At 47.2% G+C, this 24,008-nt stretch overlaps 1 protein-coding gene across 1 annotated transcript in view; it reads left to right on the plus strand.

The window, feature by feature from the left end:
* The window catches only part of LOC137526024 (protein starmaker-like), a 65,366-nt gene that overhangs the window by 34,172 nt on the left and 7,186 nt on the right, over positions 1-24,008 (plus strand). The window contains exon 14 of the mRNA XM_068247236.1: positions 543-616. Within this exon, the coding sequence (XP_068103337.1) occupies positions 543-616 (74 nt within the window). The remainder of the gene's footprint in view (positions 1-542; positions 617-24,008) is intronic.

The raw sequence follows: 24,008 nt of genomic DNA on the forward strand, positions 1-24,008 counted from the left end.
CTCCCTAGAACATGTTGGCACCAATAGAGAGAGAGAGAGAGAGTAGCAAGAGGGGGAGGCTCTTCCTGTAGGTTCTCTGCTCGGTCAGTCATGTGTTATCACATGCTGAAGCTAGTTTCTGACACGTTACATGGCTTTACCACCTGCTCTAATATTTATGAATTGACATTTACTGACATGTGTTGAGGTATTTACCACACAAGCCGGTAATTCACCTCACTGCTCAGTAATTTCAGCTTTTCATGTGGTAACAGCCTTGATGAATTGACATTTTCCTAAGTGCTCAGTAAAATCAGTTGTTTTCTGCCTTACGGCATGCGGTAATGCTTTATGAATCAGGGTCACAATCTATATGAAGCATTTTCACTTATGGTATGGAGATATGTTTATGGTTGCCAGTAACTGGTATAGTATTTTTTCACCTTTTTCCTTTTTGTAGAATATTGTTTAGTGGATCTCAAATATATTTGACACAGTCATTGATAGCTGTTATGGGCATTTTGCATCGGGAGTCAAGTTATTTCCTGTGTTTATCCTGACAGGTAGCGATGAACGATCTCCAGACGTCCAGGAAATGCAGAGCAGTAAGGAGCGCTCGGGCCGTTCTGCCATCAACGTAAATAATAACAATATCTTTCTTTGTCTGGCTGGCTGTGACCTCTGTCACTATCCACTTCAATATTGTGCATACTTTCCACTGCTAACTGACCAAAGTCTGAATGTGCTCAATGCAAACAAGATTTATAGATTATAGCTATCTGTTCTTTTATTACTCATTTTTATCTTAGATGCACAAACATTTTTTTTTAAAGTACTTTCACTTGTCTTGGAAGTCTTGTTCTTACTTTTACAACCCTAGATCGTGTACATGTAATTTGCAGGTATATGCATTTACAGTTAAAGTGGATCCGAAGTGAACTTTTGCACATTGCATAATTGCATTCCTTTCCTATTGTTTATAGGGCATTCCTCAAGCCAAATACTTTTTTGTTTTTGTTTTAATACTCTAATTCCCTATAAACTAAAAAAGCCACGCCCACAGGTTTTCAGAGAGCCTTGGCAGTAGCAAGGGCTCATGGGAGCTCAGTCTGGGCAGGAGGAAAAGGAGGTGTTACTAGCCATTGATTTCAGAGGCAGAGGGCAGGAGAGAGGAGGAGGTGGGATTAGGTTTTTTTCACAGGCTTTTTTTCAGAGTGCTCAAGATAAAGATAAGCCTGCCTCTGTGTAATGTTTACAAACAACATGGCTGCTGTCATTGTATTACAGGAAGAAATAATCATATTCTATTAAAGCTGTTTGCAGCTAGATTTGCTGTGTAAACTATCTAAACTTTAGATAAGATATATAGACAAGTTACTTGTTATAGATGGTCTGTGTGAATTAAGGCATCTTAATGACATGTATTTATGCTTGAAAAAAATATCTGTTTTCCCTTTTGATGTTGCATGTATATAAGCTGTCTGTACCACCAGTTTGCAAACTAACAGGATATAAGCCAGACGAAGGCTGCAAGGCCGAAAGCTTGCTTATTTTATTCATTTTTAGTTAGCCAATAAATGGTATCATCCTGATTTAAAACTTCTTGTTATAGTTAGTTTTTCATCTCGGATCCGCTTTAAGAAGCATTATTTGAAATTAATTATGCATAAAAGGATTTACAGACTTCTTCATTAACTTGCAGCTGTCTCATAACTCTCAACCAGTCAAACATTTTTCTTTGAGGGAAGGGGGAGGATACTAATTGTTGTTTCAGCTGGAACCAGTGGCATAAGGACAAACCATGCCCCCCCAGCAAAACTTTGATGGGGCCCTCCAGTGCTCCCCCCTTTCCCTTGCCTACCCCTGGTGACCCTCACAGCCTCAGAGCTCCTCCTGTAAGGGTCATAAACAAGTGTGTACATCATAATCTTCAAACATATAACAAGTGTAGCCACAAATCACCTGATCTGAAGGATGGAGCCCTTTATCAGAGGGAGTGAAGTAGTAGTTGAGGTCCCCTTAAAGCTCTGGGCCCCCCTGTTGTCACAGAGGCTGCTCCCCTGTAGTTACAACGCTGATTGGAATCACAATTCCCTGCTGACTGATAGCTGTGAGAATCTGCTCGTTTTGATCACTGTTCACGTCTGCATTCTGCAGGTCTCTTTAAGAGAGACATTTTGTTAGTTCTGCAGCTTGCTGCTGAGGAATTTGCATACATTCGTTATGCAAATCCCCTACCTGCCTCCTGTGATGACTGGCAGTATAAAGGTTGGGATTACCCACAGTCCTTGGCTGGTCATTCCTTCAGGGTTTGTAGTACACACTCCTAGAGAGTGTCAGCCATGCTATTTCTTGTTGAAGTTATCTTAGAGTAATTTCTGGAAGCTGTGCTATGCAGATTTCCCTAGTGCAGTTAGGATTGTTTATCTGTTTGTTTGTTCTGTTGCTGTTGTCCTGTCCCAGCGGTGGTCGACAGGAAATGGTTCTCATCTCTGTTCCTGGAGTATAGCTGGTGCAGCGGTTGCTACCAGCTATCTCTTCTGTTCTGTCTCCTGGGATCGCGCTAGCCACTTTTCGCTAGCGCTGTGGATCCTTCCGTTCTGTCTCCTGGGATCGCGCTAGCCACTTTTCGCTAGCGCTGTGGATCCTTCTGTTCTGTCTCCTGGGATCGTGCTAGCCACTTTTTGCTAGCGCTGTGGATCCTTCTGTTCTGTCTCCTGGGATCGCGCTAGCCACTTTTCGCTAGTGCTGTGGATCTTTCTGTTCTGCTACTCTGTACCTGGATCGCACTCGCTTCTCGCTAGTGCTGTGGATCCTATCTCTCGCTTGTCCCTGTTTTCGTGTGTCTGTCTTGTCTGCTAAGGACGCTTGCTGGAGGCTCGGTGAGGTAACCGTTAAGCAAGCGTTCGCGTCCTCTGTTTCATGTTTGTCTGTCGATGGTTAGTTAGGCGTGCTTGTCTCTATTGTGCTTATCACGTGGAGACCGTGCGTAACTGCGTGCACTGTTGCAAATGAGTGCGGTGTTCGCGGTTAGCTAGCGTTTGTTATTTTCCGTATATTCTCATTGTATTATTTGCTGTGCCTTTGCTAACCTCATATTCTGTTCTGATCTGCCTTGTGTCACGCTTGGCGATCGCACCTCTCGCGATCGCGTTCCTGCTTCGTATCTGCTGTGGTGTGTGCACAGTCGCGGGTTGGCGACTAGTTTTATGCACACACACACAATCTGTCTCTGTGCTCACTCTCAATCGCTTCTCTTGCGATTACAATTCCTGTCTGGCGTGTGTGGTAGAGCAGAGGAGCTGTTCCTCTGCACTCCACAGCTCCACCTGCCGTCAGGAATTTCCCTCTTCAGGTGCATTGCACCTACTGCTGGGTTCCTGCAAATTTATACGCTTGTGGAGGAAATCCGCCGTGTCAGCGCATGTTCGGTGCGCTGACCACGGAGACGATTCCACAATCGTTACAGAATGACCAGCCAAACCAAAATTCCCAGGGCAGAGGGAACCTTTGATTTGCCTCAGATGTCATTGCCTGAGACAAAAGCGTATGTGGATCCTATTATAGGTAGGATCGCACACTATATTAAGGCAGTTAAAAAATCTGTTCTCGTTCCTGATCCCCACCCATATGGAGATTATTTAGATACCGGGTTGTTTGAACCACCATTCGCCTCATGGGAAATCGGGGCCTTGGTGGAAGAATTTGATTTTGATTGGAAAACCTTTTGCGATTTTTACATCGCAAAAAGCAAAGATGCCTTGAATGATTGTCTTGACTCTATGTACCTTTTGATTGATTCTGATGAATGTGACGAGTGTGTTGTGGATATGGTGATGTTTGTATGGCAGACGATTTTGGATGAATTACACACACACCAATCAATTGATCCCAATAAAGAGGTAAAAGTTTCCCGTTCTGTTCCTGCTCCAGTTCCATCTGTAGACTGTGCGCACTATGATTGTTCATCCTTTGTTAAGTGTGCATGGGAGCCCCCGTTTGAGAAATGGGAGATCGAGCTCCTGGTCTATGAATTGGAAGGTGATTGGAGATCATTTTGCAATCATTATCTTTCTAAAAATGAAGCAGTTGTGTATGCGTGCATTGAGTCTGCGTGCACTTTAATCAAGACTGGTGAATGTATCTCTGACTTTGTGACTCCGCTGTTTGACGTGTGGAGAATGATTTTGGATGAACTACATGCGCTTCAATCTGCTAATCCTTGTAAAAACACATTGTCAACGGACGATTGTTCCAATCCTCTGGATTTAAAGAAAGTGAGTTCTGACTGCATTTCCTTTCCCAAAGCTACTGAGTGTTTGAAGCCTGAGTGCAAGTCATTCAGAGCAGTTGCTTGTGTGGAAGTTGAACCAGTGCGGTCTGATGTCGCCACCGCACGTATGGCTGCAAAAGGTCTGTGTGGTCCTTTGTCTAAAAAAGACAGATATTTTCCCTCAGGTTCTCTGAGATCGTCCATTTATGAACCTGCTATGGGGAAAATTCCTAAGTTATGCAACTTTAAGAAAATTATGGATGTGTCTAATAAAGTTTCTTCTGTTGTTGTCGCCACTTCTTTTGCAAATGAATCTGTCTTATTCTGTTCACACCTGTGAAGACCTGTTGCCTAATGACAGTTGCTCCAGTGTTTCTGTCCTAGATGCCTTGCAGTCTGCTACGCAGATCGCGGAGGTTTGCGCTATGGAAGCATCAGTTTCGCAACCTAAAGCGATCTTGGATCCGCAAATTTTGCGTTCTGTCTCCTCGGATTCGACATCGTTAGCCGAGTCTAAGAGTGAGACAGCACTTTGGTTTTACGAATCTGACTCTGAAGCATTTTTGCTGGGTCCAGAGAAGGTTTCTCTGAGCCTGCCCTGTACCATGAATAACAATATGCTGTCCAATCACACTGACATTTGGGAACCCCTTTCTTGCTTTGAAGAAAGTTCTGACTCTCCACCCTGTACTCTGGATGAGTCAATATTGCCTTGTACAATATCTCCTGCAGTGCCCCTAGAGGCTCGTCTGGGTATTGCTGCTATTTTCACCTGTTTTTCTGCACTTTTGGAATTTCAAGCTAGTTTGACTGCTACGCAGAATTCTGGGTTCAGTGAGAAGGAAGTTAGGGAGTCAGTGTGTGGTCCAGTGAATATGCCTGTACATTCCCCTCATGATTATGAAATTCAATCTCAGTTTATGGTGGAACCTTCCTTGGGACATCTGCCCTGTTCACAAGATAAAGTTCCAGTTTTGCCCTGTAACATGGATAGTTCAGAATCCTACCTAGAAAACTTGAAAAATGATGTTCCTGAGGTCTTGTTTGATGTTCTGGAGGTCTCCGAGTTCCTCCCAAAGGGTGCAGAAATTGTAGGAGATGTCTCCTGCCCCCCAAGTCCTTCTGAGGTGTTACCCTCTTCCGTAGGCATTGCTGCCTTGCTGGCTACCTTTTCAGCTCTGATGGAGCTTCACTCATATGTAGTCAATGATGATATTATTGTCACAGAAATTTCTGAATTTATATCCGAGTCTTCTTTTGAAAGTCCAGTGCCTGTGACCTCCACTCATGATGATTCTCTGCCGGTACTGGTTTTGGTCTTGTCGTGCCGGACTCTGAGGTTGGCAGTTCCCCAACATGTCCTGAGGTTTCTCCTGTGCTGGCGTACCCCAGTGTGCTCTGTGACCCAGAAAGCCCAAGTGTACCTCAGTTACCAGCGTACTCAGATGCTTCCTCGGTGGAGACATGTTCTGATTTAGCCTGCCTGCTTGCATGCCCAGAAGTGGTCCCTGAAAGTCCTGATCTTGATGGGTGTCCTGCTAATTCTGAATCTGGAACTGTCATAGGTTCCATGGGGGTGCTTGGTAGCTCTCCATGTGAGCCTGGTGAGCGTTCTGGCTTCTTGGAATCTCTGCGGAGCTTCAAGGCGTTCTGGGAGATTCCGAGAGAAGCTTTGCTTGGTACCCTGAATACGATCAACAGCGGCTTTTGTTTTGAAAGAGACACTTCGAACAGGTTTTGTGGCAGATTTGGTATTTTCGGACGCTCCTTGGAAGGTGGTGGGTATTGTCTGGAGGGTGTCGATGGCTTCTTCTCTGGCGTTCACAGTCCTGATGGGTGTTATACTGAGACTGGTAGTACTGATGGGCATGTTTCGGTGCCTTCTGTTTCCGATGAGGTCGGTTTCGGGTGGACTGACTCTGGAATTGGACCTTGTCGGGCTGCCCCGACCTTCATGAGTCTTCTGTTAGAGTGGTTTGGAGAAATCAGTTTTGAGGGTCATCTGGAATTCGACCCTAGAAGGGGGGGGGGGGGGGGTACTGTGAGAATCTGCTCAGCTGCCTGTGCAGACAGGCAGCATTTTGATCACTGTTCACGTCTGCATTCTGCAGGTCTCTTTAAGAGAGACATTTTGTTAGTTCTGCAGCTTGCTGCTGAGGAATTTGCATACATTCGTTATGCAAATCCCCTACCTGCCTCCTGTGATGACTGGCAGTATAAAGGTTGGGATTACCCACAGTCCTTGGCTGGTCATTCCTTCAGGGTTTGTAGTACACACTCCTAGAGAGTGTCAGCCATGCTACTTCTTGTTGAAGTTATCTTAGAGTAATTTCTGGAAGCTGTGCTAGGCAGATTTCCCTAGTGCAGTTAGGATTGTTTATCTGTTTGTTTGTTCTGTTGCTGTTGTCCTGTCCCAGCGGTGGTCGACAGGAAATGGTTCTCATCTCTGTTCCTGGAGTATAGCTGGTGCAGCGGTTGCTACCAGCTATCTCTTCTGTTCTGTCTCCTGGGGATCGCGCTAGCCACTTTTCGCTAGCGCTGTGGATCCTTCTGTTCTGTCTCCTGGGATCGCGCTAGCCACTTTTCGCTAGCGCTGTGGATCCTTCTGTTCTGTCTCCTGGGATCGTGCTAGCCACTTTTCGCTAGCGCTGTGGATCCTTCTGTTCTGTCTCCTGGGATCGCGCTAGCCACTTTTCGCTAGCGCTGTGGATCCTTCTGTTCTGTCTCCTGGGATCGCGCTAGCCACTTTTCGCTAGTGCTGTGGATCCTTCTGTTCTGCTACTCTGTACCTGGATCTCACTCGCTTCTCGCTAGTGCTGTGGATCCTATCTCTCGCTTGTCCCTGTTTTCGTGTGTCTTTCTTGTCTGCTACGGACACTTGCTGGAGGCTCGGTGAGGTAACCGTTAAGCAAGCGTTCGCGTCCTCTGTTTCATGTTTGTCTGTCGATGGTTAGTTAGGTGTGCTTGTCTCTATTGTGCTTATCACGTGGAGACCGCGCGTAACCGCGTGCACTGTTGCGAATGAGTGCGGTGTTCGCGGTTAGCTAGCGTTTGTTAATTTCCGTATATTCTCATTGTATTATTTGCTGTGCCTTTGCTAACCTCATATTCTGTTCTGATCTGCCTTGTGTCACGCTTGGCGATCGCACCTCTCGCGATCGCGTTCCTGCTTCGTATCTGCTGTGGTGTGTGCACAGTCGCGGGTTGGCGACTAGTTTTATGCACACACACACAATCTGTCTCTGTGCTCACTCTCAATCGCTTCTCTCGCGATTACAATTCCTGTCTGGCGTGTGTGGTAGAGCAGAGGAGCTGTTCCTCTGCACTCCACAGCTCCACCTGCCGTCAGGAATTTCCCTCTGCAGGTGCATTGCACCTACTGCTGGGTTCCTGCAAATGTATACGCTTGTGGAGGAAATCCGCCGTGTCAGCGTTACAATAGCCAATTGTGGCTGTAAGGCTTGAGCAGAGAGGTGTGGCTTTAAGGTGGCCACACATGATACAATAAAATGATCTGATTTTACAGCAATTCGATTTATAAGATCGGATCTCCCCAAAAAATCAAAAGTTTTTTTTCATTCGACTAAAAAAAAAAACAATTGGATTTCCCATTTTTTTTTCCGATTTTTATCGATCTGGAATGCTGGAAATTTGTTTAAAGATTGTATGTAGAGATGGTCCGAACGGTTCGCATGCAAACTTATTAGCGCGAACATCGGGGGTTCGTGTTCGAGGCGAACCGCAAACTTTATGCGAGTTCGACCCGCCCCATATACTACATCATTAGGTTAAACTTTGACCCTCTACATCACAGTCAGCAGACACATGGCAGCCAATCAGGCTGCACTCCCTCCTGGAGCCCCCCTCCCCCCTCTCATATAAGGCAGCAGCGTCAGCCATGTTCTCACTCCGTGTGCTGCTGTTTTAGTGACAGAAGGGAGAGACATTGCTGCAGAGATAGGGAAAGCGTTAGTTAGGCTCCTTGTTGATATTTGTTGCTGAAAAGCACCACCAAAACAGCTCTTTTGAGAGCTAATGTTCTTGTGATGTATTTTTTTTTTTGTGTGGCCCACTGACACTGCATATACGGCCCTGTCTGTCACAGCTGGCCCTTGCTAATTGCTATACTGTGCCATGCCCAGCACATTCAGTGCCTAGTGTAACTGCTGCACATTGTATTATAATACCACTCACTCTATACCATTCACTGCACCTGTGTGACTGCACGCTGTTTTATATACCAGTCCGTGCATACCTTTCACTGCACCTGTGTGACTGCACTCTGTTTTATATACCAGTCCGTGCATACCTTTCACTGCATCTGTGTGACCGCACGCTGTTTTATATACCAGCAGTCAGCACATCCATTTTCACTGCACCTGTGTGACTGCACATTGTTATCAGGAAGAAAAAAGAGAAAAAGACATCCGGGCACCTTCCGTCTTCAATTTTATTGCAAAGTGATTTCATCAATTCGGGTTACATACCACTGGTGCGTACAACTGGTGGTCAGTTTGGAGCACAGCGTGACCAAGCGTCTAGCAAGACGCGAAACGGCCGTCGCAAGCCCCAACTGATGCCCGGCACCCCCACCTCCAACTCACCACCACCAAACTAACCACCAGTTGCACGCACCAGTGGTATGTAACCCGAATTGATGAGATCACTTTGCAATAAAATTGAAGAAGGAAGGTGCCCGGATGTCTTTTTCTCTGTTTTCTTCCTGGTCACAATAGCAGTTTCCTTCTTCATGTTGGTGATCCGATGTGCACACGTCTAAGCAAGCTACATCAAGGGATATCGGAGGAAGGGTGAGAGAAACATTTATTTGCCTGTCAATTTTCCACTTGCACCTGCAGACTGTATGATAGGGAGTGCCACTCTCCAAACGCTGTATCTACATGTGAAAAAAAACTGCACATTGTTATACCAGCAGCAGTCACTGCAACCTTTTCACTGCACCTGTGTGATTGCACATTGTTATACCAGCAGTCACTGCACACCTTTCACTGCATCTGTGTGACTGCACATTGTTATACCAGCAGTCAGTGTATACCTTTCACTGCACCTGTGTGACTGCACATTGTTATACCAGCAGTCAGTGTATACCTTTCACTGCACCTGTGTGACTGCACATTGTTATGCCAGCAGTCACTGCATACCTTTCACTGCACCTGTGTGACTGCACATTGTTATACCAGCAGTCACTGCATACCTTTCACTGCACCTGTGTGACTGCACATTGTTATACCAGCAGTCACTGCAACCTCTTCACTGCACCTGTGTGACTGCACATTGTTATACCAGCAGTCACTGCATACTTTTCACTGCATCTGTGTGACCGCACGCTGTTTTACATACCAGTCACTGCATACCTTTTCACTGCACCTATGTGACAGCACATTGCATTATACCAGTCAGTGCGTACCTTTCACTTGAATGGATGGCAGACTTGCCCTCCATAACAGATTCTCGTTATAGGATTTCAAGTGTATTCATTTCATCAATATACAGCAGTCAGTGTATACCTTTCACTGCATCTGTGTGACTGCACATTTTATTAGTAAAGTCAGTGCATACCTTTCACTTCATTCTCCCCAATATGTAGAAAACAACAGGCAGAGGCAGAGCCAGAGGCAGGCCACCCGGCAGGTCTGTTCGAGGTCATGCTGTCGTGATTTTGTGCGGCCCTCAACCAAAGTACAGTGTTCAGAAGAAGGCCCGTGCCATCAACTCCCAATATTGTCAGGACATAGTTGACTACTTAACACAGAACACCTCATCTTCCTCAGCTCCCGCATGGAAGTGTGACATATCTTCCTCCTCCTGCTCTGATTCTAGCACCCCACTGTAACGTTTGCGGAATCGTTTTCGTGGTCAGCGCACAAGATGCACACTGACTCAACGAAAACCCTCCACACGCGTATAATTAGGTGAACCCAGGCTAGGTGCAATGCACCAGCAGAGGGCAATTCCCACCGACAGATGGCGCTGTGGAGTGCAGACAAGCACAGCCTCTGCACGGCCACAAATGCCAGATGGGAATTGTACAGATCTAAGACAATGCGGAGCTGAACAGCCCTTAAAGAGAAGAGCATAGAGAAAGACTAAATGTGTGTTCCCCAATCTAGTCGCCACCCAGCGACGGTGAACACACATTCGCAGAAACAAAGTATGAACGCGATCGCCAGATGTGACACAAGACTGATCAGAACAGAACACAAGAGTAGCAAAGGCACAGCAAACGACAATGAGAAAATAACGAAAATAACAAACGCTAACTAAACGCGAACACCGCACTCATTTGCAACAGCGAACGCGTTTACAGCACGATCTACGCACGTTAAGCGCAACAGAGACAAGCACGCCTAACTAACCACCGACAGACAAACACGAAACAGAGGACATGAGAGCTTGCTTAACGGTTACCTCACCGAGCCTACAGCAAGCGTTCGTATCAGACAAGACAGACAAACGGACGGGAAACAGGATAGGAAAGATCCAATGCTCTTTCCGCCAGAGCGAGTGCGATCCGGGTACAGGAACAAGAAAGCAGATCAGAAGGATCCACAGCCGCTACCGCTAGGGGCTAGTGCGATCCAAGCACGACAGACAGATGAGATAGAAGGGAGCAACCGCTGCTCCAGCTATACTTCAAGAACAAAGATCAAAAGGATCCACAGCCACTACCGCTAGAGGCTAGTGTGATCCAAACACGACAGACAGATGAGGTAGCCGGTAGCAACCGCTGCTCCAGCTTACACTCCAAGAACAAAGATCAGAAGGATCCACAGCCGCTACCGCTAGAGGCTAGAGCGATCCAAACAAGACAGACAGATTAACAGAAGGGGCTACCAGTAGCGACCACTGCTCTGGTTAGCACCCCAGACAGACAGAACGATTTCCTGACAACCACCGTTGGTGACAGGACAATCGCAACAGAGAGGCAATACAGACAACACAGAACAATCTAACTGCACTAGGGAAACTGGCTAGTGCAGTCCCAAGAATTACTCTAAGATAACTTTGACAAGAAATAGCATGGCTGACACTCTAGCAGTGTTTCAACAAACCCTGAAGGGATGACCAGCAAAGGACTCTGGTAAAACATAGCTTTTTATACTGCCAGCCTACAAAGGAGGCAGCTAGGTGATTTGCATAACCAATGTATGCAAATCCCTCAGCAGCAGAACAGGTCTGGAACTTGCAAAGAAAAGACAGGTCTCTATTCCAGAGACCTGCAGCCCACAGACTAGAGGAATGGTCAAACAGCTGTCTGCCTGTGCAGCCAGCTGAGCGGATCATTACAGTACCCCCCCCCCCCCCCCCCTCTAGGGATGGATTCCAGACGTCTCTCAAAACTGGTATTTCCACAAAACTCTAACTGAAGACTCATGAAGGTCGGGTCAGCCCGACAAGGCCCAATTCCAGAGTCAGTCCACCCGAAACCGACCTCATCGGAAGCAGAAGCCACCGAAACATGCCCATCAGTACTACAAGTCTCAGCATAACATCCATCAGGACTGTGAATGCCAGAGAAGAAGCCATCGACATCCTCCAGGCAATACCCACCACCTTCCAGGGAGCGTCCAAAAATACCAAACCTGCCACAATAACTGTTCGGAGTGTCCCTTACAACACAAAAGCCACTGTTGATCTTATCCAGGGTACCAAGCAAAATTTCTCCCGAAATCTCCCAGAACCCTTTGAAGCTCCGCAGAGATCCCAAGAGGCAAGAACTCTCACCAGGCTCACATGGAGAACTACCAAGAACCCCTATGGAACCTATGATTATTCTGGATTCAGAATTACCAGGACACCCATCAAGATCAGGACTTTCAGGGACCACTTCTGGGCATGCAAGCAGGCAGGCAATATCAGAGCATGTTTCCACCGAGGAAGCACCTGAGCATGCTGGTAACCGAGGCACACTTGGGCTTTCTGGGTCACAGAGCACATTGAGGTACACCAGCACAGGAGAAAACTCAGGACATGTTGGGGAACTGCCAACCTCAAAGTCCGACACGACAAGACCAAAACCAGGACCGGGTAGAAAATCATCACAAGTAGAGGTCACAGGTACTGGTCTTTCAAAAGAAGACTCGGACTTAAATTCAGAAATTTCTGTGACTGTAATATCATCATTGGCTACACATGAGTGAAGCTCCACAAGAGCTGCAAAGGCAGTCAGCACAATAGCAATGCCCACTGAAGTGGGCAAAACCTCAGACGGATCTGGGGGGCAGAAGGCATCTCCTAGAAGTTCTGCACCCTTTAGAAGGGACTTGGAAACCTCCAAAAAAAAAAAAAAAAAAAAAAAAGTTTTCTGACAAGGATTCTGAACTATCCATGTTACAGGGCCGAACATTAAATACCTCCTGCGGACAGGGCAGATGTCCCAGGAATGGTTCTACCATATGCTGAGACTGAATTTCATCATCAAGACAAGGATACACAGGAATATCTAGTGAAACTAGCTCTGATTTTCTGAGTCTCGTTTCACTGCAGGCCGAATCCTCCATAGCCTCAAACCAGACTGCAATTCTAAAATAGCAGAGAAACAGGTGAGAATAGTAGCAATACCTAGACGAGCCTCTAGGGCATGGGTCTGCAACCTTTAAGACATAAAGAGCCACTTGGACCCGTTTCCGAAAAGAGAAAAAAACTGGGAGCCGCAAAACCATATGCACAAATCGTTAGCAGATATGACCCCCATATGCACAAATCGTTAGCAGATATGACCCCCATATGCACAAATAGTTAGCAGATATGACCCCCATATGCACAAATCGTTAGCAGATATGACCCCCATATGCACAATCCTTCAGCAGATATGACCCCCATATGCACAAATCCTTAGCAGATATGACCCCCATATGCACAAATCGTTAGCAGATATGACCCCCATATGCACAATCCTTCAGCAGATCTGACCCCCATATGCACAATCCTTCAGCAGATCTGACCCCCATATGCACAATCCTTCAGCAGATCTGACCCCCATATGCACAATCCTTCAGCAGATCTGAAAAAAAAAACATTTCCTCACCCAGTCAGAAGACCTCCTGTCACGATCTCCTCCTGTCCCAGCCTCCGGTCCTGACCTTGTGGCGCGCAACTCCCACGATCCTCTTCCTACGTCACGTCCTGCCTGCAGGGCTACGGGAAAATGGCCCCCCGAAGCCCTGCACTGCACTGGTCCGGCGGCCTCTCTGATAGGCTGCCGGCCAGCGACAACAGCACACGTCACGCGCGCCGCAGCCACTGACACCGGAGCCGCCTAGGAGCCGCGGCGAAGATGAAAAAGAGTCACATGCGGCTCCGGAGCCGCGGGCTGCCTACCCCTGCTCTAGGGTCACTGCAGGAGATTTTAAGCAAGGCAATATTGACTCATCCAGAGTACAGGGTGGAGAATCAGTACTTTCTTCAGGGCAAGAAAGGGACTCACAAATGTCAGTGCGAGTGGACATCATGTTATCATTCATTTTACAGGGCAGGCTCAGAGAAACCTTCTCTGGACACAGCAAAGATGCTTCAGTATCAGATTCGCAAACCCAAGGCGCTGTCTCACTCTTAGACTCGGCTAACGATGTCGAATCCGAGGAGTCAGAACGCAAAATTTGCGAATCCAAGATCGCAATCGATTGCGAAACTGGACATTTCGAAGACAGGGATTCAGAGGTCTCCAGGCTGGATTGCTGGATCTCAGAAACGCCAGCTGACAATGTGCTTTTACAAACATCAATTGAGTGGATTACACGTTGTTCATTCAGAATCATTTTCCACATACAAATCAGCGGGCTCACAAAGTCAAATTCACACACCTTTTCTTTTCTTAAAGAGACACTGAAGCGAAAAAAAAATTATGATATTATGATTTGTATGTGTAGTACAGCTAAGAAATAAAACATTAAGATCAGATACATCAGTCTAATTGTTTCCAGTACAGGAAGTGTTGAGAAACTCCAGTTGTTATCTCTATGCAAACAAGCCATTAACCTCTCTGGCGGTTAATTTATTTTTCAAAATGGGCAAAAATCCCTTTTTTTAAATTTTTTTTTTCTGTTTCATGTAAAGCTACCAGAGTGGTAGCTACATGAAACACCACTAGAGGGCGCATGTGGCCCTCTAGTGCGATCGTCGCCGGCATCAATAGCAAACAGGGGAGCGCGTATATAACGCGTTCCCCTGTTTGGCTTCTCCTGTCGCCATGGCGACGATCGGCATGACGTCATGGACGTCAGCCGACGTCCTGACGTCATGCGCACTCGATCCAGCCCATAGCGCTGCCCGGAACTCATTGGTCCGGGCAGCGCAGGGCTCTGGCGGGGGGGGGGGGGGGGGGCCTCTTCCGCCGCTGCGTGCGGGCGATCGCCGCAGAGCGGCGGCGATCGAGCTGTGCGCGCGGCTAGCAAAGTGCTGGCTGCGCGCACAGCACTTTGAATGGGGCGAATCGCCCCAACAAAGCCTGAGAAATCCTCCTGCGCGGCATAGCCCGAGCTCAGCTCGGGCTTACCGCCAGGGAGGTTAAGCTCTCTGACTAAGTTAGTCGTGGAGAGGGCTGTTATCTGACTTTTATTATCTCAAGTGTTATTGGACTATTTACTTTTCCTCTGGCAGAGGAGATGTCATTACTTCACAGACTGCTCTGAAAGAATCATTTTGAATGCTGAGTGTTGTGTAATCTGCACATATTATAGAATAGTGCAATGTTAGAAAAAACACTATATACCTGAAAATAAAAGTATGAGAATATTTTCTTTGCTGCTAATCTTCTAGTAATTATTCATAGTACACAACCAATTCATTATATCATATTTTTTTTTCGCTTCAGTGTCTCTTTAAGGCGGAAGCAGAACTTATGCATGCTCTCACGACAGACTCACTTCTGGCAATGTAGTACTCACAAAACGACTTTGTATCGTTCTCCAATTCGTACACCAGCGCTTCGAGCTGCTTTTTCTGGAACGGGGGTTCCCATTCACACCTGACTAGGTCTGAGCATACATACTGAACAATATTAGAAGAAGTTGTGACAACAACATGAGAAACTTTATTAATCATATTCACCTTACTCTTGAAACTGCATAGTTTGGGAATTTTTCCCATAGCAAGATCATAGATGGAGGATCTTAAAGTAGTACTGGGAGAAGAAGATCTGTTTTTACATGACAAGGGATCCCACATATCATTGACAATCGGCAGGAACATCTGAGAAACAGGCATCAGATCACACAGATTCAACGTCCAAACAAACAGAAGAATCTCCATCAGAATTCACACAGGTGTCCACAAACGAGGCACACCCATTCATTTCAGGTCGCACAGTGCTTAAACTCACTTGCTTTACCCCAGAAAGACAAGAATAATCATGTGACAATGGTGTCTCTTTATTGGAAGTAATTGGTTGGTGTGTGTGCAATTCATCCAAAATAGTCTGCCACACACAAATCACCGCATCCACAAAACACTCGTCACACTCATCAGAATCAATCAAATCGTACATAGAATCGAGACAATCATTCAGAACATCTTCGCTTTTTGCGATGTAAAAATCGCAAAAAGCCTTCCAATCGAAGTCAAATTCTTCCATCAAAGTCCCAATTTCCCATGAGGCAAATGGCGGTTCAAACAACCCTGTATCAAGGTAATCTTCATATGGGTTGGAATCAGGAACTTGCACAGATTTTTTAACTGCTTTAATATAATGTAAGATCCTACCTATAATAGGATCCACATATGCTTTTGTCTTAGGCAATGACATCTGAAGCAAATCGAACGTTCCTTCTGCCCTGGGAATTTCGGTTTGGCTGGTCATTCTGTAACGTTTTCGGAATCGTTTTCATGGTCAGCGCACAAGATGCACACTGACACAATGAAAACCCTCCACACGCGTATAATTAGGTGAACCCAGGCTAGCACCAGCAGAGGGCAATTCCCACCGACAGATGGCGCTGTGGAGTGCAGACGAGCACAGCCTCTGCACGGCCACAAATGCCAGATGGGAATTGTACAGATCTAAGACAATGCGGGGCTGAACAGCCCTTAAAGAGAAGAGCATAGAGAAAGACTAAATGTGTGTTCCCCAATCTAGTCGCCACCCAGCGGCGGTGAACACACATTCGCAGAAACAAAGTATGAACGCGATCGCGAGAGAGGCGATCGCCAGAAGTGACACAAGACTGATCAGAACAGAACACAAGAGTAGCAAAGGCACAGCAAACGACTATGAGAAAATAACGAAAATAACAAATGCTAACTAAACGCGAACACCACACTCATTCGCAACAGCGAACACGTTTACAGCGCGATCTCCGCACGTTAAGCGCAACAGAGACAAGCACGCCTAACTAACCACCAACAGACAAACACGAAACAGAGGACGTGAGCGATTGCTTAACGGTTACCTCACCGAGCCTACAGCAAGCGTTCGCATCAGACAACAACAACAAAACAAAAGGCATGTACATGTGTCAATTCCCCTTCGTGATCGTTACCTTGCCGTGGTGAAGGGGCTTGCGTATCACAGTGAAGCAAGGACCGGCTATATGAATGTGTTGGGGGGCACACCCAAGATAATAAGGTCGTTGTTTCATTGTGGACAGACCAAATCCAATCAGCTGGACAGTCATTGTTGTTCTGTCATTGAGCTACCTCAGCCCGATCATATGGGCTGGAAAGCTGTCATCGCCTGCACTTTCGCCAATGTGCGCACCAGCACGGCCATCTGTTTGTGGTGCATTACACAGTGAGTTTGGTCTGCCAGTGTGAACCAGTACACTACTTACAGTACCTGATCCATGTATACACATGGAAGATGTTTTCAAGCACTTTAGGCCTCCAATTTAGGAATGTGATTTCTGCCTTTTAGGGATTATAACTCTGCTGTGCTTCAAATACGTAATTTTCCCGGGGACGTTTGGCATGTATCCCACTCCGCCATGCCCCCCTCCATGTGTTAGACCCCTTGAAACATCTTTTCCATCACTTTTGTGGCCAGAAACAGTGTTTGTAGTTTTTCAAGTTCGCCTGCCCATTGAAGTCTATTGCGGCTCGCCAAGTTCGCCCGTTCGCGAACCTTCTGCGGAAGTTCGCAAACCAAAAATCGGAGGTTTGGGCCATCTCTAATTGTATGGTGTGTGTTAGATTGTCAATTTATTAATATACACACCCTAGCAATTTTCTCAGAGTTTCCAATCATTTTTATCATAAATGTTGAAAAATGTAACATAGGTGTGTGGTACATTGGTCATATTTTTTAAATGTTACAATCAGTCAGAAAAATTGATTGCAATTCTTGAATTGAACAGATATTTAAAAAAATTGTATGGTGTGTGGCCACCTTAAGACTGTCTGAAAGCGGCGATAGTCAGGTGGCTGGATGTTGATGAAAATATGGGGCTCAATTAACAGGTGCAGTAGGAATTTCATGTTTAAAAACTAGCATTTTTTTAACTTTATTATGCATACTTAATTTGAGATAAGAAAACGGGATGATTCCTGGTGGTTGAGATTCCAACTGCATAGGTTCTGTAATGAGAGAGACCAGGAGCCCCGATAGTTCAGTATCGTTTAGTAATGTTGGTATGAGTAGGATAGTAAAATATACTCACAAGGGTGGGTTACACTGCTGCAACTAGTGATGGGCGAACAGTGTTCGCCACTGTTCGGGTTCTGCAGAACATCACCCTGTTCGGGTGATGTTCGAGTTCGGCCGAACACCTGACGGTGCTCGGCCAAACCGTTCGGCCACATGGCCGAACTAAGAGCGCATGGCCGAACGTTCCCCGAACGTTCGGCTAGCGCTGTGATTGGCCGAACGGGTCACGTGGTTCGGGCCCGAACGCGCTCTGATTGGCCGAACGGTCACGTGGTTCGGGTAAATAAATACCCGAACCACGTCATATCTCCGCCATTTCTCTGTGGGTTTAGCTTTGGGTAGGCAGGCAGGGTAGTTCGCTCTCCAGCCACGCTAGCCAGGGTCCCCCCCAGTCATTGTGTGTCGCTGCTGGGAACAGTAGTACACCGCTCGCTCAGCCACACTATATAGCATTCTGTTTACTGCCACTCTGTGTACCTCGCTCAGCCACACTATATAGCATTCTGTTTACTGTTCTGTGTCTGCTGGGAATAGTAGTACACCGCTCGCTCAGCCACACTATATAGCATTCTGTTCACTGTTCTGTGTCTGCTGGGAATAGTGGTACACCGCTCGCTCAGCCACACTATATAGCATTCTGTTTACTGTTCTGTGTCTGCTGGGAATAGTGGTACACCGCTCGTTCAGCCACACTATATAGCATTCTGTTTACTGTTCTGTGTCTGCTGGGAATAGTGGTACACCGCTCGCTCACCCACACTATATAGCATTGTGTTTACTGTTCTGTGTCTGCTGGGAATAGTAGTACACCGCTCGCTCAGCCACACTATATAGCATTGTGTGTACTGCCACTCTGTGTACACGGCTCAGCCTGACTATATAGCATTGTGTGTACTGCCACTGTGCACCTCGCTCAGCCACGCTATATATAGCATTGTGTTTACTGCCACTCTGTGTACACCGCTCAGCCAGACTACATAGCATTGTGTGTACTGCCACTCTGTGTACACCGCTCAGCCAGACTCTATAGCATTGTGTGTACTGCCACTCTGTGTACACCGCTCAGCCAGACTATATAGCATTGTGTGTACTGCCACTCTGTGTACACCGCTCAGCCAGACTATATACCATTGTTTACTGACACTCTGTGTACACCGCTCAGCCAGACTATATACCATTGTTTACTGACACTCTGTGTACACCGCTCAGCCAGACTATATACCATTGTTTACTGACACTCTGTGTACACCGCTCAGCCAGACTATATACCATTGTTTACTGACACTCTGTGTACACCGCTCAGCCAGACTATATACCATTGTTTACTGACACTCTGTGTACACCGCTCAGCCAGACTATATACCATTGTTTACTGACACTCGGTGTACACCGCTCAGCCAGACTATATACCATTGTTTACTGACACTCTGTGTACACCGCTCAGCCAGACTATATACCATTGTTTACTGACACTCTGTGTACACCGCTCAGCCAGACTATATACCATTGTTTACTGACACTCTGTGTACACCGCTCAGCCAGACTATATACCATTGTTTACTGACACTCTGTGTACACCGCTCAGCCAGACTATATACCATTGTTTACTGACACTCTGTGTACACCGCTCAGCCAGACTATATACCATTGTTTACTGACACTCGGTGTACACCGCTCAGCCAGACTATATACCATTGTTTACTGACACTCTGTGTACACCGCTCAGCCAGACTATATACCATTGTTTACTGACACTCTGTGTACACCGCTCAGCCAGACTATATACCATTGTTTACTGACACTCTGTGTACACCGCTCAGCCAGACTATATACCATTGTTTACTGCCACTCTGTGTACATGGCTCAGCCAGACTATATAGCATTGTGTGTACTGCCACTCTGTGTACACCGCTCAGCCAGACTATATAGCATTGTTCACTGCCACTCTGTGTACACGGCTCAGCCAGACTATATAGCATTGCGTACTCTGCCAGTCAGTGTGTATATTGCTGGGATCAGTAATACTCCACTCACCGTCAACCACTATATGAGCTCACCATGAGTTCCTCAGAGACCTCCGCTGTGAGCAGCACTCCCAACAACAGCAACAGCCAACGCCCCACGCAAGCTATAACATCCACCCCAGCAGCCAGTGGTCAGCAGCAGCCCTCCCCGGAGGAGAACGTTGTGTCCATCGGTCCGGCGCCAGAGCGATTAATGAGGGCTGCCATTGAGGGGATGATGGGGCCTGATGTGGAGGAGGAGGTCGGGCTCAGGCCAGCATCCCAAGTTAATGTTGAGGACGATGAGGGGTCTGTGACTGTGTCTGGGGATGTTGGGGTGGCAGAGGTGGTGGGTGGGTCAGACTCAGGAGAAGAGTTGTATGATGAGGATGATGATCGGGACCATCTGTATGTGCCTCAGAGTCCGACCCCGGAAAACATGTTGTATCGTGTGTTTAGGTACTAAAATCTGCGTTCCCAGTAGTGTTGGGCGAACAGTGTTCGCCACTGTTCGGGTGCTGCAGAACATCACCCCGTTCGGGGTGACTATATAGCAGACTATATAGCATTGTGTTTACTGCCACTCTGTGTACACGGCTCAGCCACACTATATAGCATTGTGTTTACTGCCACTCTTTGTCTGCTGGGAACAGTAGTACACCGCTCACCCGCCACTGTATAGCATTGTGCTCTGTGTCGCTGCTGGCAATAGTGGTACACCGCTCACCCACCACTGTATAGCATTTCTGTACTGCCACTGTACTGCTGCCAGTCAGCGTGTACTGTAAGGATAAGTGAAATGAGGAAGAAATCCGGTGAAAGAGGGAGGGGCAAGGGAAGAGGTGTTTCCCCTGACGGTTGTGCTGGGGAGCTGTACTCCACGGCGGCGGCCCCCCACAATGACATATGACGAGTTTGAGGAGATGGAAGAGGAGGGTATGGACAATGTGGACATAGACCCAGATTTTGTTTGTGAACGAGAACATCGCCGTCGTAGCAGCAGCACAGATGAGTCTGTTGAAGAACCCACTGCTGCACGAGTTCGCCTTGTGCCACAAGGTAGGCGGCGCGCAATTTCAGGCACCACAAGCGTGGAAGTTCAAGTGAGAGGCAAAAGAGGCGCAAACAGAAATCGCCAGCAAGGCAGGTGCTCCAAATTCTGGGCTTTCTTTGAAGACTGCACTGAGGATGTTACCATGGCGATTTGCAAGGTGTGCAAGACCCGCCTGAGCAGGGGGAAAAGTATTAACAACCTCTCCACCACCAGCATGAGCCGCCACATGCTATCCAAACATCCCACTCTGTGGGCAAACGCGGCAGGACAGGGTACCACCAGCAACACTGCCTCCCTTGGGTTCACCAGACTCACCACCAGACCCGCCTCAGCAGCAGCAGTAGCCCAGCCATTGCGTGGTTCAAAACATTCCAAAAAATCAGATGACGCTGACACTGTCACTTTCCGGAGTAGTGCTCTTGAGGTCTCCCAGTGTTCATCAAACACAACAACCAACAGCCCTTCGTTGTGCAGCCCTACGGTTCAGTTGTCTGTCTCGGAGATGTTTGAGCGCAAGAGGAAATTGCCAGCAAATGACCCCCGGGCCGTGGCAGTAAGAGCCAGCATAGCCAAGCTTCTGGCCTGCGAAATGCTGCCATATCGAGTGGTGGAGACAAACAGCTTCAAGGGCATGATGTCAGTGGCCATCCCACGTTACGTGGTTCCCAGCCGCTACCACTTTGCGCGCTCTGCAGTGCCTGAGTTGCATGAGCACGTGGTCAGCAAAATAACCCGAAGCTTGAAGAATGCCGTTGCCTGCAAGGTTCACGTATCCGCCTCTCCACAGAAAATGCAGACCGTCTGACTCAAATTAAAATGAATCAATCCTGGATTGGAAATGACTACGCAACACTCCAGGACCCCAACCAAGTAACATGACCAATGAACATCTGGGATGGTTTAGCGTTTCCGGTCCCTGTTTATTGAACCTCTCATCTGTATTACATTTATGACTGCATGGCGGCAAAAAGCATTGCTGCTATATCCGCACGCTTTTTGTCCTCATGCAAGGCCTGGGTTGTTGTGTCTCAAAAAGCATGGCCTTCTCCTCCTGCGCCTGCTCCTGTTCCATCACGTGTGCTGCTGCTGCTGGGTTAGCGTTTCCGGTCCCTGTTTATGGAACCTCTCATCTGTATTACATTTATGACTGCATGGCGGCAAAAAGCATTGCTATATCCGCACGCTTTTTGTCCTCATGCAAGGCCTGGGTTGCGTCTCAAAAAGCGTGGCCTTCTCCTCCTGCGCCTCCTCCTGTTCCATCACGTGTGCTCTGTGCTGCTGCTGCTGCTGGGTTAGCGTTACCGGTCCCTGTTTATTGAACCTCTCATCTGTATTACATTTATGACTGCATGGCGGCAAAAAGCATTGCTATATCCGCACGCTTTTTGTCCTCATGCAAGGCCTGGGTTGCGTCTCAAAAAGCGTGGCCTTCTCCTCCTGCGCCTCCTCCTGTTCCATCACGTGTGCTCTGTGCTGCTGCTGCTGCTGGGTTAGCGTTACCGGTCCCTGTTTATTGAACCTCTCATCTGTATTACATTTATGACTGCATGGCGGCAAAAAGCATTGCTATATCCGCACGCTTCTTGTCCTCATGCAAGGCCTGGGTTGTTGTGTCTCAAAGCGTAGCCTTCTCCTCCTGCGCCTCCTCCTGTTCCATCATGTGTGCTCTGTGCTGCTGCTGCTGCTGCTGGGTTAGCGTTACCGGTCCCTGTTTATTGAACCTCTTATCTTTATTACATTTATGACTGCATGGCGGTAAAAAGCATGCTATCTGCACGCTTCTTGTCCTCATGCAAGGCCTGGGTTGTTGTGTCTCAAAGCGTGGCCTTCTCCTCCTGCGCCTCCTCCTGTTCCGTCACGTGTGCTCTGTGCTGCTGCTGCTGCTGGGTTAGCGTTACCGGTCCCTGTTTATTGAGCCTCTTCTCTTTATTACATTTATGACTGCATGGCGGCAAAAAGCATTGCTGCTATATCCGCACGCTTCTTGTCCTCATGCAAGGCCTGGGTTGTTGTGTCTCAAAAAGCGTGGCCTTCTCCTCCTGCGCCTCCTCCTGTTCCATCACGTGTGCTGCTGCTGCTGCTGGGTTAGCGTTACCGGTCCCTGTTTATTGAACCTCTTATCTTTATTACATTTATGACTGCATGGCGGTAAAAAGCATGCTATCCGCACGCTTCTTGTCCTCATGCAAGGCCTGGGTTGTTGTGTCTCAAAAAGCGTGGCCTTCTCCTCCTGCGCCTCCTCCTGTTCCATCACGTGTGCTGCTGCTGCTGCTGGGTTAGCGTTACCGGTCCCTGTTTATGGAACCTCTTCTCTTTATTACATTTATGACTGCCTGGCGGTAAAAACCATGTTACCTGTGCAAAGAAACATGACATTTTCAGCATTTAAAAGACAATTTTTCCTTTGAAACTTTACAATCAATTTTCTCAAAAACTATAAGCTCTTTTTGCTAAATTTTTTTCCCTCTTGTACCCACTCCCAAGGTGCACATACCCTGTAAATTTGGGGTATGTAGCATGTAAGGAGGCTTTACAAAGCACAAAAGTTCGGGTCCCCATTGACTTCCATTATGTTCGGAGTTCGGGTCGAACACCCAAACATCGCGGCCATGTTCGGCCTGTTCGGCCCGAACCCGAACATCTAGATGTTCGCCCAACACTAGCTGCAACCACCGACTGAGCCTACGGGAAATTAACCATTCCCATTTGGTATCCCAGATCCGCTTCGCAGGTGCTGGTTAGTTGCTCTCCTTAGGTATTTGGACATCCGGTGTACCATATACTACCCCAAAGGGTTGGACTACAACTGAGAAAACTTGTTGGAGGCACCCATAATATCCTAAAGCGGACCCAAACCAAAAATGTTTTTAATTAAAAATATTTAGTTGCACCACTCTGACACATACAAAGATAAAAAAAACACTCCTTCAAGCCTATGAGCATTTCAGTGCATGCTTTTCACCCTTCTCTTTCCATAACTAGGGTTATACAGGTGGCAGCCATTAGCAATTCTTCCTTTGCCGGACACCACCTACTCCACCAGTTTGCCAGATTCTGTCCCGGCAATATGAAAGGAAAGGAGGGGTTCCTCCAATAAAT

The sequence above is a fragment of the Hyperolius riggenbachi genome, chromosome 7, assembly GCF_040937935.1.
Source record: "Hyperolius riggenbachi isolate aHypRig1 chromosome 7, aHypRig1.pri, whole genome shotgun sequence".
In the NCBI taxonomy this organism is placed as follows: Eukaryota; Metazoa; Chordata; class Amphibia; order Anura; family Hyperoliidae; genus Hyperolius; species Hyperolius riggenbachi.